Consider the following 16,366-nt stretch of genomic DNA (forward strand, 5'->3'; position numbering starts at 1 on the left):
TACTACTGACATGACTTTTAGGAATAATATACTCCCTCTGGTGGAAGCTGCTATAAGCCAAGATAAAATAAATAAGATACATTTCTAACAGAGTAAAGTTCAATTCAGTTCAATATTTATTGAGCACTTATTTTGTGTAAGGCACTATTTTAAGAATTTTAAATAGAAACGTTAACTTCTACAGTAAAGTTATGATAACATTATTAGTTCTGAATATTCTAGTCCTTTGAGTTGATTAATATAATCTCAAGTCCATGATTTTATGACTATTACATTTTGTATATTTATTGTACTGTGAGAGATAAGAATACACACATTCTTTTCTGGTATTTAATTGTAAATGTGATATACACAGCCGTAATCAAATATGAATAAATATTAGAGAAAAAGATATTTGTTCTCTTATACCAATGTTGGACTTTCATTATGTGAAATGTAATTTGTTAATCTATCAACTGTTAGGGGGAATCATGTCATTTGGGTACTATAAAGTAAGGAACTGGTAACTGAGTGAAAAGATGCTTTGGTTGTTGTTGATGATTCTCTGTGTTCCACCAAACTAGCTTGGATCTTTGCATTGAAGCAGCAAGGGCTAATGGCTAAAATGTCTACAGACATAGGGAGAAACAGAAGAAAATGTTGACACCCAGCAGAGATTAATACCCCATGTGCAAAGTGGGTCATCTACAGCATCCATCACGACTGACATAGGTTTAGAATAAGTACAGCATTAATTCTGTGGGATTTAATAGGATCATAAATATTTGAGACGTTCCTTAGCAGTATGTATTAAATTTCTTTTGAAATCCAGATTATATTTTAGCACATCAAGATCTAAGTTTAATGTACATAGTAGCACATGACCTGAACTATGGTTTAAACTAATGAGAAATGTATAAAAGGGTACTATTAAATTTTGCTCAATATTAACTGCTATCTAAGATGGCTTATAGAAACTGCACATAGTTTACACAGCTGTGCCACGTAATAAATTTTTTGGAATTCAATTTTTCAGTGAACACTGTCACCCACAATTTTATGGTGTTTTCTATTATTTTAATAGGGGGACGAGGAGAGGGCATCCAGACCTATTCTCTTGTTCATAATAAACTGTGATTCCTACGCTTACAGGTATCCATTGACATTGATGTACTTCCAGAAAATGTTTTCCTAGTACTCAGGAATGTCTTCTTGTATTTTAATGCAAAGGAATCACGAGAAATTGAAGAAATAGTATTCCCAAGACAATTGACTAAGCACAATGGCTACCTACAAAGGCAGAAGAGAGACTGGGTTATCCCTCCAATCAACTTGCCAGAAAACTCCAGAGGGCCTTTTCCTCAAGAACTTGTCAGGGTAGGGTGGCACAATTTCATTGATCTCCATGGCATGTGTCAAGTGTATGTTAGAAGTGCTTTTGCCTCTTTTTTCACAAGGTAGAGTTTATGACATGTATGTACTAAAACATGTTTTGTATTGATGGAATGTCTGTAGTGTTATAAACAGTCTCTTCTCCATTTTTTCATTACCTCAGATTATTTATAGATAGAGCACTCTGTGGGTCAGTCCTATATTTCATGGATGATAAAGTTTGTTCAGTGTCTGAATACATATGCCTTAGCTCCAACATGTTTCACACCCACACCATACCCTTTCCCACACACCTTAGCTTCCCTGTCTGAAATCTGCACTCCCCGTGATGATCTTTGCCCTCTACAAATAGCTTTTGGGCCAAAGAAAAAATAAAGGGGCAATCATTGCTAAAAATGCCAGTACCAAGTGCGTTTGAGAGTTTTCTAAAGAAATAAAAAATGACCTCTGATACCATTAACAGACTCCCTGGGGCTGTGCAAAAACATAGGCTTTCAGAGCTGAAGAGTGAGATTTTTCTCCAGTTACTCTAAATGCATACCATCAGACCCAGAGAACAAAATGACGGATATCTCTACATGTTTAGTAAAATGAGCAACCTTTTATTTATTACAAAAAGAAAATAAGACAAAGTCATTGTATTCCCATCTAGTAGAAAGTAAATGTTTCTGTATAGGATTAATTTAACATTCCAATGGATACATACAGAAAGCTGTGTTTTTTAATAAGTCATTTATTTGTGTTGTATAGTCTATGATAATGAGCATTATAATTCAGTTTAACAATGAAAGACGTAGCCCCCCAATCGAGGTGTTTTCTGTGTTTCTACTTTAATGGAGAATGAGAAAAGAAAAGAATTTTGCCTTAGCTAAAAAAACAAAACAAAACAAAAACTGGATTCTGTTACTGGATTAAAGGTATTTACCTAATACACAAATATCTCGTATCATCACCTCCAAACAGTATTGCTCAGCAGGCCCTTTCTCTGTACTGTTCTCCTTCCTCCCTTTTTATAGCCTGTTCCTATGACCACTCATCTGTAAACTTATTTTTCCGGGAATTGTTGTATTTGGAGGAGAAGGCAGTGAACCTATAATGGGTATAATTTTTAAGAGTAATAGAAATATATTATAAAATCATTTCTTGCATGCTTTGTTATTAATAAAGAATTTGGGGTATTAGGTGCCACCTTGAAATAACATGGGAAGCTTTGGTTGCAGTGAAAAACATTAGCACGATGCAAGTACAGGAATCTCACTTCCGGGCTCAACCATAATCTTAGAGTTCCCATGTGAGGCTCTTTCACACTATGGTGAGACAATTATTTCTTATCCTAAATCGTGCAAAAAGTAAACAATTTCTATCTTCATTAAATTGGACACCTGTTACTGGGTTAAATATTCTAACCTCCAGATTCCCAGGAGAGACTTTGATTCTGTTTAAAAACTGATGCTCCTTAATTTTGACTTTTGCACTACTCCTAGTGTGTGTTCTTTTAGATGTTAACATTGCCCCCAGTCCTTCTGGTGATAGGTGACATCTCGTTTTGAAGCCCATCACCCAGCAGCAAGGAAAAGGGGCAGGACAGGCAGAGCTTCAAGGGTTTTCTGGGAAGAGATGGTATACGTTTGTAACTGGAAGAGACCGTGAGGTGTGGCACGCCCTGTCTCTGATAATGAGCTTATTTAGTCCCTTGTTTAATGTGATTGTCTTCTTGACCCTCAGATCAGGTCCGATAGAGATAAAAACCTCTCTCTGCGGTACAGCGTAACTGGGCCGGGAGCCGACCAGCCTCCAACTGGTATCTTCATTATCAACCCCATCTCAGGTCAGCTGTCAGTGACCAAGCCTCTGGATCGCGAGCTCATAGCCCGGTTTCATGTAAGATTTCAGCCAGCTGATAATTCTCTGTATTAATACTCTTCCAAATGTGTGCAGGGTTTAACATTTGCCTCTCACGTCAGTCTTAAAGCTTTGATCCTGAGCATTCTAACACCGTAAATGTACTTGTAGCCTTTTCAATTTATTTTTAATAAGTTTACTGTTTTCATAAAATTGATGAATGCTCATGGTAAAAAACAAACAATGCCATAGAAGAAACTAAAACTGCTTAAAATCATATTACTGTTTACATGCTGATACTTGCCTTCAGATAAGTGGCTAAGAATTTATAAGAACAAATTTACATGAAAGGAGTCAATACTGTTTCATATAAATTATATAAAGACCACAACATTTTTAATGGCTGTATAGTATTCGTTGAATATATAAACTATCATTTTAATAGCAGTTTCTTATTAATATACATTTATGTTTGTCATTTTATCTGTTCCTGCTGGTATTATTATTACCATTAGAGTCGTAGAAAATGGATAGCACATTTTTGTTTTGTTATTTGTTGGTCATATTAACTCCAGAAAGATGTGCCATTTTGGTCTGCCTGTTGGGAATGAAGATTTCCCTTTTCCACATAACCCTGCCAATACTTGGTTTCATCAATCTGCCAGTCTGAACAATCTTTTCTTAGATATATTATCTAGTTATATTTCTTATGCTAATTTTTGTGTTATTTTTCTATTTTATTCATTTTCCTATTAAGTTATAACAGCTTTTGTATATAGTTATATGTTCATATTTTTTAATATACGTATTTGTTTGAAACTGATTTAAAAATAATATTGTAATGAGTATTTTAAAACTCAAGAATTACCTAATATTAAAGTCTAAATTCCAGAAAGCATTTTTCTTTCATTTTTTTCTAGCCACGCTTGCACATTTTTCTGGAACAAGATTTCAACAATTTTTTCATGCATTTAATATAGAAACCTAAGTTGATCTTTATTACTTCTCCAATTTCTATAGGAATTACTAAAACTTTTAATGAAAGTATCATTTTCTCTTAGAAAAGAATATTGGCACATTGTAAAAACCTCAAATAATACAGAAATGAAATTTTTAAAATAATACAGTATTAATAAGAAAGTGAAAAGAATTTGAAATCCCAGTACATAAAACTAACCATTTTCTTTTTTTTTTTTTTTTTCCCCCTAACTTTGGTGATATTCTGTAAGATATTTCTCTGTGCAGAGATTCATAAATGTTTTGAAATTGGGATCATTCTCTGAAACCAGCTTTTGTCACTTAGCAATCATAAGATTTAGCATCTTTCCATGTCAGTAAATCACTGTTTATTTATATCATCATTTTTGATTGCTCTAAAGTAATTTTAAGTAATTACCTACTGGTAGATATTTGGGTAATTTAGTTCTTTCAGTTGTATTTTACAACTGCTGTATAAATAATGTGACAATGAACATCTCTCTGTACATTCTCGCATTACATCCTTGGAAAAATTTCCTAAAATTGGAATTATTTTGATAAATATAGTGAAATTGTTCTCTAGAATAGTTGTATTGTGTTGCACTACCTTCCCACTATATAGTAGATACTTTCCACTCCATTATCAATTCCAGGCATTATTTATTTATTGCCAGTACTATTGGTAAAAGAATTATCTTGACGTTTTAAGTTGCATATGTTGGATATCATGATATCCTTACTCCTGTCTTATGTTGAATTTGGGCAGGGGGTTGTCTATCTTTTTCTGTACTCTTAAGAACCTTTTATCTACTAGCGTTGTCAATACATGATTTGTCATGTATTTCCCCTTTTGTTGTTTATTTTTAAACTTTGTTTATAGTTTTTACCTTATTATAACTTACAGGTTTTACATGGTGATGTTTGTTGTTGTTGTTTTAATTTTATCAGGCATTCTGGCTTTCCAGAGATGTTTATAAAGGTTTTTCCCGCTCTAAGATGCTAATCTCCTCCATTTTATCTGTTTTATTTATTTATTTATTTTTGCCTCTAAATGTTCAACCTCTGTGGAGTTTAGTTTAGTAAAAGAAGAAAGGGATATAGATCCACTTTGTTTTTCCTTTACGGCCAGCGCAGTTATCTCAACACCATATTCCCATTGATTTAGCATGGCATTCCGTACTTTTTACTCCACCTATGCATGTGTTTGTTTTTAGACTCTTATTTTTCTCATTAATATATTTGTTGAATTTTTTGCACTTGTACAAACTTTTAAGATTATTGAAGTTTTGAAAAGTATTAAAATATTGATATGTGGTAGAGCAAGACTCCCCTAGATATAAACAGGCAAATAAGCATATAAAAAGCTAAAAATGTTTTAAATCCGGAGTATCACTCAACTCCCTCCTCCCAAAGGCCTTGATTGTTCTATCAACCAATTCTTCTAAAATCCTTAAGGAACATGTAATTCTAATGCTTTTTATATTGTTCTAAAACATAAAGAAAGAAGTAAAACTTGCAAGCCTTTCACAAAAACAACATCACATTAATAGGAAAACTTAATAAAGGCAGCACACAATAGACCAGTCCTTAATTAGACTAGTTTCTAATCTATGAATACAAATAATATCAATATCAAAAATTCTAAATATCTCTTCTGTACGAATTCTCACTATCTGAACTTCTGTGGTTAAAACTCAGGAAATAAATATTTTCAGGTCAATTTTGGGGTGAATTCTTGATCTCCAGATTCTCAGTACTTGCACATAAATGAGCAATATCCATAACAAAATAGAATTAATTGTAGAATGGCCAGGATAGTTCATTATTAAGAATCTCTTAATGTAATAAAAGTATTATTATTATTTAATACCATCAATGTGTTAAGTAAGTCAAGGGAAAAAGAGATTCTTTCTGTAGGTGTTGAAAAGGCCAGTGTAATAAAATTTACATTGTTTCATGTGTTAACCTCTAAATAAAAAAAGGATATGTTGATGATTCTTTAGGTTGATAAAGCATATCCGACAGAAACCAGCAGCCAGCATCATACTTAACAGGAAAATCATAGAAGCATTCTCTTTTAACGAAACAATTCAGTGAACAGTACATAGCTTTTGAAAAGATTGAAACGGTTTTCTATGTTCCGGATGAAAAGATTTTGAAGATATTTTGCCAAGAGTAGCTGAGTGATTATATTTGTTTAAAAAGGAAGAAAAACATAAAATTTCTAGAGAAGTACCTATAATACTGAGAACTCAACCTTGGGAGAGTAACAACTGCCTTATGTACTTTTAGTATTTATGAGTGAGTGACTTTTACAATTAAAAAAGAGTCAAAATTCCTTGTACACACTTCATTCTTTCTAGATTCTCTCCTTTTCTCTTGTTCTCTATGGCTATTCTAGGCCAGTACCACATTTTTAATTACCCTGACTCTTGTACGGACTTAGCAAAAGGATTTGGGAGCTGGACAGAACTGGCTTTGGACAGGGGCTCTGTCAATAAACAGAGTAAAGTTACTTAGCTTTTCTGAAGCTCAATTTCCTTACCTTCAAATGTGGATTTGTTTCTACCTCACTCTTTTGTATATATATTAAACCAAGTAAAATCCATAGAGCTCTGAGCAGGGTGCCTAGCAGATAGCAAGTGGTGACCTTTTGCTACTCCATCTCCCCTAATTATATAGAGTTTGGCTAACTTAAATTTCGATGGGACAAATAGCTTTTTTTTTCCCCTTTGGCCATACCACGCTGCTTGTGGGACCTTAGTTCCCCAACTAGGGATCGAACCCGTGCCCTCGCCAGTGAAAGCTCGGAGCCCTAACCACTGGACCACCAGGGAATTCCTTTTTTTTGATGGGACGAATAGCTTTTGGTTTTCAGTCCATCTGTGCTGTTTTGGTAACATGGGTATGTTGTCTTTTATCTTCTCACTCGAGACCTAAATCTGTTAAATTGTTTTGTTTTCTAATTACTCTTGCAGTTGAGGGCGCATGCAGTGGATATTAATGGAAACCAAGTGGAGAACCCGATTGACATTGTTATCAATGTTATTGACATGAATGATAACAGACCCGAGTTCTTACACCAGGTTTGGAATGGGACGGTTCCTGAGGGATCAAAGCCTGGTAAGTTCAAAGATCGTAATATGGAGATGGCTTGAGGAAATGCAATGTAATCCAACACGTATATAAGCAGGATAAGGAGAAATCACGTGAGCCTTTTGTGTCATTTTCTTTCATTCATGCTGCTTTTAGGCAAAAAGGAAGGTAACTTAGGGAAAAACAGACTGAAGAGAGAAAAGAGAAAAATACCCCTCTGCTGCCCACAATAACTTTTTCCACCTTTGAAAAAATATATGCTACAGTATCTGACTCTAGACTGTAAAATCTATACAATCCTTTGATTCTGCTATGGTTGATAAAGGCCATACAGCTAGAAAGTGAACACTGGAAGACCAGGGTCTTTCTGTTTATGAACACGTGGCGTTCCTAGGACCAGGCAGTGGGGCAAAACCAAAAGCAGAGAGGGGGCTTGGTGACAGCTGAGATTGCTGTTCTCTAGCTACACAAGATACTTACTTTCAGGGTGACCCTAATGTCTTCTGCAGCCCTTGCATTTAAACTAGTGTCATGGAGAGTGACCTAGCCTAGAAAGAGCAGCTGCCAGAAAGCCTCTTGCCATTGTGAAGTGATATTTGACCAAGATTTTAGATTCTTGTACTGAAAACCCTGTAAACTTCAGTCACAGTGGAATACCAAGGCCAGAAAGGTCTCTTGAGTTTGGAAAACTTGTGGACAAGAAAATCAGTTGGGATAGAGATGGTAAAAGGAAACATTTTGCCAGCTTTCCTGAGATGTTTGGGTATTTAGAGAGACTTAATTAATTATAGTTTAATATTTTGTATGTAAGAAAGCCTCGACATTTCAACTTACGCTATGCGTTTCCTTCGTCATCTATACTGGATTTGCATAAGCCAATTTATAGATATAGCCAACTATGCCTTAAACTGGCACTTTTCCTGGTCCAAATACACTTGTCTGTATCCTCAGAAGAGTGGGGTGTGCAGGCAGCTGGGTGGGAAGACAGGGCCTGTGCCGGAAGTTCAACCATCTGTGGCTCTGAGTCACATTTCAGAGTCGCATTCGTCAGTATTTTAAATACAGGAAAAAAAAAAAAATCAAAAAATGTTAAACATATCCTTACTAAAACACAAGGCTTTTACATATATTCTAAGGATAAATAAACGTTGTGCTTTTTTGCCTGGGGAAGGTTTTTGGTCTTTTAAAATCATTCATTCTCTTTTTTCCTCTATTATTTCTAATTGTATCAAAAGTATTGTTTCATAAAACTTGTCAAAAATAAACCATTACAGATATATTTATTACGCATCTGACCATGAATTGCCATAAATCCCTCCCATAAATAAATGACTCTCAATGATCAGGAGACATAAAGACATTTCATGAGTCGATTTCCTGCAGTGTAAGTTTGAAAACATCCTTCTAGGCAAAGGTTTGATAATGTCATGAATCTTGAGTTAGACTAAGATGAAATATTGTAAGCAGTATTTGGATCAAGATTCCAAAACATTTTTTTTGTTTGTTTCAACAATTCATTCATTCAACAAATGTTTATAGAGCACATGCTGTGTGCCAGGCAGTGTTCTGGCACTGTGGATACAGCAGTGACAAGTTAGCTGTGCCCTGTTGGAGCTTAAAATCTAGTAGAGGAGAAATGTAAAAGGCGAACAAGCAAGTAAATATGCAGTAAAATGTTGGGAAAAAAATAATCAAAGTTGGCACATAATCAAATAGGGTGTCTTGTTTAGAGGGACGAGCTCTGAAAAGAGATTTGAATTATGTGTTAATTCTGGGGCAAAAAAATGTACCCTGTAGAGGGAACAGCAACGGTAAAGGCTCTAAACTAGAACTGACCATAGGGTACTTACAAAGATGGTAGGCTGGAGATGGAACATTTTATAATCCAGTTCTTATAAAGATCACAAAGAACAAACCATCTTTAATAGTAACTACTTTTCTCTGTACTTCTCAGTTGCACAGTTTGTCTAGCTAGTTGGAATTTATTTGATCCTGGTGCTTTGTAGACTTCCTTTCCACAATATCTAGTAAATTGAAGTCCCTGAGTTTGTTACAATGTTCTTTTAATCTCCTAGGAAATAATGAACCACAATGCAAAACTCCCTATATTCAATGTACCAAAACAGTCATGCATGGAATGATTCCTCACGACCTCAGTAAATGGAGTGTGTGTCCTTACGCAGCTGGCTTACTTTCAGAAAGTGACTTAGGCATTGGGGAGAATCATGCCCAGCATGTCATTTTAGATGTTACTGCATAACGGAAAAAATACGGCAGAGGGAAGGCATTGGTGGCCATAAGAGAAGTTTCAGATGGCATCTATGTTACTTAGTATTTGCATTTTATATCAGTGAAGGTCTAAAGGGGTTCTTTCTTTGAATCATACAGTGAATTTGTCTTCTAAGTATATGGAAACATTGAGTCTTTATAGATGTAAATTTAAAAAAAAAAATTTTCCTTTCAAGCGTCACAACCATGTTCAGTATTTTTTGAATTGAGTACTGTTCTTATCAGTAGTGTTTTTAATCAAGTCGAAACGATTACATGTTGCTTTGAAAAAGTGGAATGAAGATTGGTGGAGAAGGTAAATATACCTTCCGTTTGGGAGACGCTGACATGAAGTGTGACCATTCATTTTCCACGTCTGCTCTGTCTAGGAACATATGTGATGACGGTCACTGCAATCGATGCTGACGATCCAAATGCCCTCAATGGGATGCTGAGGTACAGAATCCTGTCCCAGGCACCAAGCAGCCCTTCGCCCAACATGTTTACAATCAACAACGAGACTGGGGACATTATCACAGTGGCAGCTGGACTAGACAGAGAGGTAAGCCAACTGACATCTGTATTTGAATTTGTTTGTAATCTTAAAAGTGCACAGGGTCACATACAGTTTGTCTCCAGGTAATAACAACTCCACAAGATTATTCATGGTGCTCACGGTCACGAAGAAATCTGTTGTACTCCTTTCTACAGAACTTCAAGTTGGTCAGGTGATCTAGGTATACTGGATAAATCTTTGCTGGTCCATGTAATATTTAATGTGATCATTGACTAAGTTATGCCAATGACCCTCTGGCGTCTAACTTTTACAGTTCTTGGCATTTTCTGTTTTCCCTCATATTCAAAGGTTTTGGTGAGGAATTAAGTGAAAAATCATGCCCAAATAAAGTATACATAAATTTAGGATAATTTTTAACATTCGTATTTCTAAGAGGCTACAGATAACATGTATGATGAGTATTTTTGTGGCCTCCTGATTTAGTGCAGAAGAGATGATCTCCTTCCCTTTAACTTTAAACAAGATTAACTTATTTAACAGGTTTGAACACCAAGAATGGCATTCATTCTGCTGACAAGCCTTTAAAGTTATAAATTCAGAGAAACACATTTCTGGCCTAATATTTTGTTGCAAAGGCATAAAATCTTGACAGTATTGAACTATTATGTAGTATCACAGGCTGAGAGGGAATAGGTATTTCAGTCATTCCAGATGGGTCATCTCGCTGTGACAGACCTGAGCCCACCATGCTCCGGCACCCTGCTGTGTTTTGTTCACGTGATTCCTTCTGCCAGGAATGTCTTGCCCATTTTTCTTGATCTTGAACCTTCCAGTTCTTCATGCTGCCATTCAAGCCCTGCTTATATCCTTTCCTGAAAACTCTAGCCCTCACAAATTTTTTACACCCTTTCTCTATTCTGTTCTGACCATTTCCTTAGAGATTCTCAAGGTCATTAGTGACCATCGGTGATCACTGTGTGAGTGAATTATCCAGGTGCCAACTCATAGAGATCCGTGCTTGTAGATTTCTGGTTGAGCCAGCTTTTGTAGTGATAAGACCTCATATTATGTGTGTCAGAAGGAACCAACGATTAGACCTACCATACTAAATATTATTGACAAGGATTTTAGGAGTTGGTTTTTATGGTGCTTTATTTGCCTTAGTAAGTAGCATCCACTTGAATTGGATTGAAGAAAACATTACTGTTGCAATTCATTGTATACGCAAGATAGTGCTAGCAACACTTTAATAAAGTAACAGGAGCCAATCAAGATTACTTAATTCACAACTGAGCTGAGACCTTACTTAGGAGTTAGATGTATGGCTATTACACTGTGCTTATTAATTCCCACGTGTCAACAATTCTTCCTCTAGGAATGTTTTGCACCAGAGATTGTTGAAATTTCATTTTTGCAGTAGTACCTTTAGTTCAGTGATATTTGGAACATGTATGTCTTTACACCTCTTCCATTACTGTATGAAATACTGTTCTTAAATGTCAGTAAATTCAGCATGAATGCTATATTTTATATGAGAATATGGTATATTTTTTAATATTGTCTCTTGAGTGCCAGGCTGCTCACATACTAAGTAGGTATAGCTCATCTCCCAAAGCTAATATTTCTCTTTCATTTCACACTCTCATTGTGAGATACAGAAATGGGGCTTCATCTTGTTTTCATACGGTAATATTCCTATCACATTTAGCCTCACCGTTTTATGAAAAGCAAGAGGCATAGAGAATGAAAGATAGTTTTGCCAAAGCAAACCAACTGTATTTAAAAATCAAAGAGACTGTATTTAGTTTAGAGGGTGAAAGTCGGAAGTCAGGCTGTACTTTGGGTAAGGATGTCTTGCGGTGAATGGAAGCAGCTATCCACGACCCGATGAAATGAATGTGGACGTGAATTCAAAACTGGTGAATCACGGGTTAGATACAGTATGAGAAATTGCTCCTTAACAGTGAAATTATTAAACACAACAACGAGTTACTAGGGAAAATTATAGAAAACCTTCCTTTCCTAAAAGTCATTTAACATGGGGAAAATGTATCTATCTTGGATGGTTTATGGTAATTCTGCCTGAGGCCGGGGGTACCTTATTCTGACATCTCCGGGCCTCCGTGCAGGCTGGAGATGCTTTTATTTCTATTAGAATTCACGATTTTCTTTATGTTGAGTCATTTCCGTTGTCATCCTCCCAGGATGGATGACACCTTTAAGTGATTCCTAATCACTGAAATGCTTACTGAGATTCAGCTTTTTATTTACCTTTCATCTCCACGTTTAAAAAAAATTCCAATTCTTGGGGTTTTTCCAGGCCTAAAGCTGTACCCCACCATACTTGCCGGTCTTCAATTTTTTAATCTCCACCTGATTTCTTTTTTTGGGGGGGTTTCCAAATACATTTTTTAAAATTTATTTTATTGAAGTATAGTTGATTTACAATGTTATGTTAATTTCTGCTGTACTGCAAAGTGATTCTGTTTTACATATATCCTTTTTATCAGTTTTATAAAATATTCTTTTTCATGTTCTTTTCCATTATGGTTGATTACAGGATATTGAATACAGTTCCCTGTACTATACAGTAGGACCTTGTTGTTTATCCACCTGACTTCCTGTTGCCTGATTTGGTGGTACCCATTCCTGGCATTTTCTTCTTTGCTCCAGCTTTTATACGTCCATCTCCTGCCCTTTTCGGTCAGGACTACTGATGAGTTACCCTCAGCTTCACTAGGTTTGAATCATTCTGGCTTTGCCTGTGACGGGCTATTTGACCTTCAGTGTATTAACCTGAAACCTCAGCTCCCCCATCTGTGAAGGGGGATGATAACATTACATCCACTCCATGGGACAGTTGTAAGGATGACGTAACGCAAGGCAGAAAGCATTCAGGACAGTGTCCAATACATACTAACTCTCATTTTCCCTGCTGCCATCGTAAATCCATTCCCAGCATCCAGTGTACGATCACCATCACTTTGACTCTTCATCATAATTTTTCTCATGATGAAGAAAGAATTATGCTTCCTGTTTTCCACGCCAAATAATACGTTTACTCGTGCCCTCAATTCTGTGTTCTCTCCTTAAGGAATGTTCTCCTGTTTCCTGTGGTCTTGGTCTTCCCTCCTCTGCAGGTTCCCTCCTACAAACCCCACTGGTTCCTTCATAATCCACAACCCACAGCATGAAGTCAGAGCTCTTTAACGTGGCGCTCCAGACCCTCTAGCACACTGGTCCCAAAGCCTCCTTTAGTCCAAGCTCCTAGAATTCCTTACGTCCTGCTAAGGAGCCACTGATGCCCTCCGCCCATACAGCCACATGTCAGTCCTTGTACAGATCTGAACTTATTCTATTCTTCTCTGTCTTTTGTTTCCCCTGCCTGAAGATTTCTGTCCCATCTCTCTATAGAGCAGGCTAATGCTCACTCTCCAAGAGCCGGGTCCTCAGCCCCTCCCCAGGGCACACACAGTGGCGTGTGTTCCTCCGGATACACGGAGACCGTGTTACGTGGACAACATACCTGCCTGCCAGCTCCCGGTATTCACTGAGGTCCATGTGCTCCTCTTTTCACCTTGAACAGGAACCTGACCTGGAAGAAAAGTTGAAGTTACTCGATTTTCTTCTTGTCAACAGCAGACTCCTAAGAAGGGCAGCCCATACTCACCTCTCACCCCTCCCTTTTCCTGGTCTCCTTGGAATCTGGCTTTCCGCCTCCTTCCCCCACTCAGGATTCCCTCAGGCCGTGCCTATATTCCCACTTGCTTGGAGGGCACTCATATAGCGCAACAATTAATGGTACAGACTCTGGACTCAGAGAGACCTGGATTCAAATCTTTTCTCAGCCGCTTATGACTCGGTGTCAATGGGCAGAGCTTCCCTGGCTCCCTAAGCCTTGGTTTCCTCCTCTGTAAAATGGGGATGAAAACAGTCCACCTGCCTTATAGGTTTACTTTGAGGACTAAATGAGACACAATGTATAGTGTGGCTCATAGTTAGTGCTCCTTTGCAATAAATGTTATTTTTTTATTATCAAGGCCCTTAGAACAATGCCCCGGTATACAGCAACCATTCAAAAAAAATGTTTTAGCCCACAAACTTACAAGGTAGATAGCACTGTCAGCCCCATTTCACAGATGAGGGAACTGGGGCTTTGCATTTAAGAATTTGAACGGGGTCACGAACCTGCACTTCCCTCCCAAGTTCTCAGACATTATTACTTACTTGTCCATCCTTGAACTCAGTGCATCTTTTCAAAAGCAAACCTATCATCTCCCTAGATCTGTGCTTCCTGAGGAATTTTCTATTTCATGTGATCAGTGTGCCACCTCCCCAGTTTCCCAAGATCATGGTCTATACCTCCCTTTCCTGTGCCCTGCCTTCCATCCACTGATTGATTTAGCCGTCAAGTTCCTCTCAGTCTACCCCCAAAATGCGTCTTGCATTCATTCCTCCCTCCAGGTTTGGAGGACTGGTTGAAGGCACCCTACGAAAGCTTCCTCCCATCACTTCTTCCTACTCTCACTATGGTTGCATTGCACATTTGGCCCTGTGACCCATTCATATTTGTCTCTTTCACTTAATGGCAGCAAAGCCATCTCTGGTTTTGTTCATTATTTTGTCCGGGTAAGCACTACACTGCCTGGCACCTAGTAGACACTCATTAAATGTGTGCCAAATGGATGACTGACTGTTCTCACCTCTTCGTTCACCTAGAGCACTCTAGTTCAGGGCTCTAGTTTCAAAAGTACGGCACACAAGTATAATGGTTTTAACTGATACACGTAGGGAAGCCTCTGGGGAAAACCAGAGACCAAAAGTCTTTTAGATGCTACTCCATCAAGTAGAGACTGCCCGAGCACAGGCATTGTATTGTGTTTAGTTTTAGAGTTATATTTATGGCAAGTGATGCTACTTTTCCATTTACAGTACTTTTACAATAAATTGTTTTTTAAAAGGGAGTTCACGTCAAGATAAATAGTAAGTGACTCATGGTGTAGAAATACGAGGATATAGCAGAATTGGGAAGATGGTATATGAATCAGTTTAGCGGTTTGGGAAACAGTGAGCTAGTTTACTCTCCCAGTATATATGTTTTAATGAATAAATGATAGCTAGCCATGTAAATAAGAAGATGGTTTTTCCCAAACCTGAAGTGATTTTTATAATATAATGCAAGGCCCAAGGTTTCCCATACATTCATCCACCAGCTACAGATTCAAAAGCATTTGTCCCTTGCTTATGCTGTGTCGGGCATTACGCTATATGCCAGGGACATAAACGTCTGCAAAGCGATGACCCTGGGGAAGGGTGTGGGCATGTGTGTATGTAGCCGGGGAGGACAGACAGATGGACTGATAACAGCCTCAGAAACTAGAAACAGTGATAGAGGTGTGTCCTGAGTAGGCAAACAGCTCTTCCTCAAGGACTTTCAGAAGTCATCTCTGAGGTGACTTTAAGCTTCGTGTTTGCTAGGCTCAGATAAAGGGGGAAGGGTATTCTGGGCCAGGGTTTCTCAACCTCGGCTCTGTTGACATTTTGGACAGGATAAGTCTCTGTTGTGGGAGCCTGTCCTGTGCATCGTAGGTGTTTAGTAGCGTCTGTGGTCTCTACCCATTAGACGTCAGTAGCACTACCCAGTTGTGACAACCAGAAATGTCTCAGGTTATTGACAAATATCCCCTGGGGGAGATGTAGGGCAAAATCGCTCCAGTTAAGAACCACTGATTCAGGCCGAGGAAAATGCCAAATGCAGTGGCGCAGGGATGCGATAGGCATTTGAAGATAAATACAAACAGCTCAAGGTATGGGGTCAGTGAATGGAAGGTGAGAGCTTTGGTGGGAAAGGTGAGTCACAGACATGGAAGGATTGACAGCAAGCAGAGGGGTTGAGACTTTGTCCTTTCTAGAACAGAAAGCAAGGAAATGTTTTTAAGCAAAGCCCCCTTGATCAGATGCGAAACTATGAGGGTGGGAAGTCAAATTCTTATGAAATCTAAATGTCAGTCATTCAGAACCAGATGCCAAGTAACTAAATTAGGCAAGAAGCTCTAAATAGTTCGGTTGTCTAAAACATAGACTGCGATGACTTCCTTACTAAATGTAAAAGCATTTTTACCAATCAGGCACTTAAAATTGGAGATTATATTATTTACCAAGTTGGTATTTTTCTTTACTCGAAGAAACACTGCATTTTAGAAATAACAATGTTCTTTTGTAACTTAGATATCTGAAGACTTGCTTGAAGCAATAGGAAATTTCAGGTATTAGCTACTGATCCCAATATTTCAG

General features: G+C 37.6%; 1 protein-coding gene across 2 annotated transcripts in view; it reads left to right on the plus strand.

Moving 5' to 3' along the window:
• Positions 1 to 16,366, plus strand: part of CDH2 (cadherin 2) — a 213,475-nt gene that overhangs the window by 153,000 nt on the left and 44,109 nt on the right. For both annotated transcript variants that reach the window (XM_065890425.1, XM_065890426.1), the window contains 4 exons: positions 1,210 to 1,356; positions 3,097 to 3,252; positions 7,170 to 7,314; positions 9,945 to 10,117. In XM_065890425.1, coding sequence (XP_065746497.1) covers positions 1,210 to 1,356; positions 3,097 to 3,252; positions 7,170 to 7,314; positions 9,945 to 10,117 — 621 coding nt within the window. The remainder of the gene's footprint in view (positions 1 to 1,209; positions 1,357 to 3,096; positions 3,253 to 7,169; positions 7,315 to 9,944; positions 10,118 to 16,366) is intronic.

Source organism: Phocoena phocoena, chromosome 13 (genome assembly GCF_963924675.1).
Source record: "Phocoena phocoena chromosome 13, mPhoPho1.1, whole genome shotgun sequence".
NCBI classification, from domain to species: Eukaryota; Metazoa; Chordata; class Mammalia; order Artiodactyla; family Phocoenidae; genus Phocoena; species Phocoena phocoena.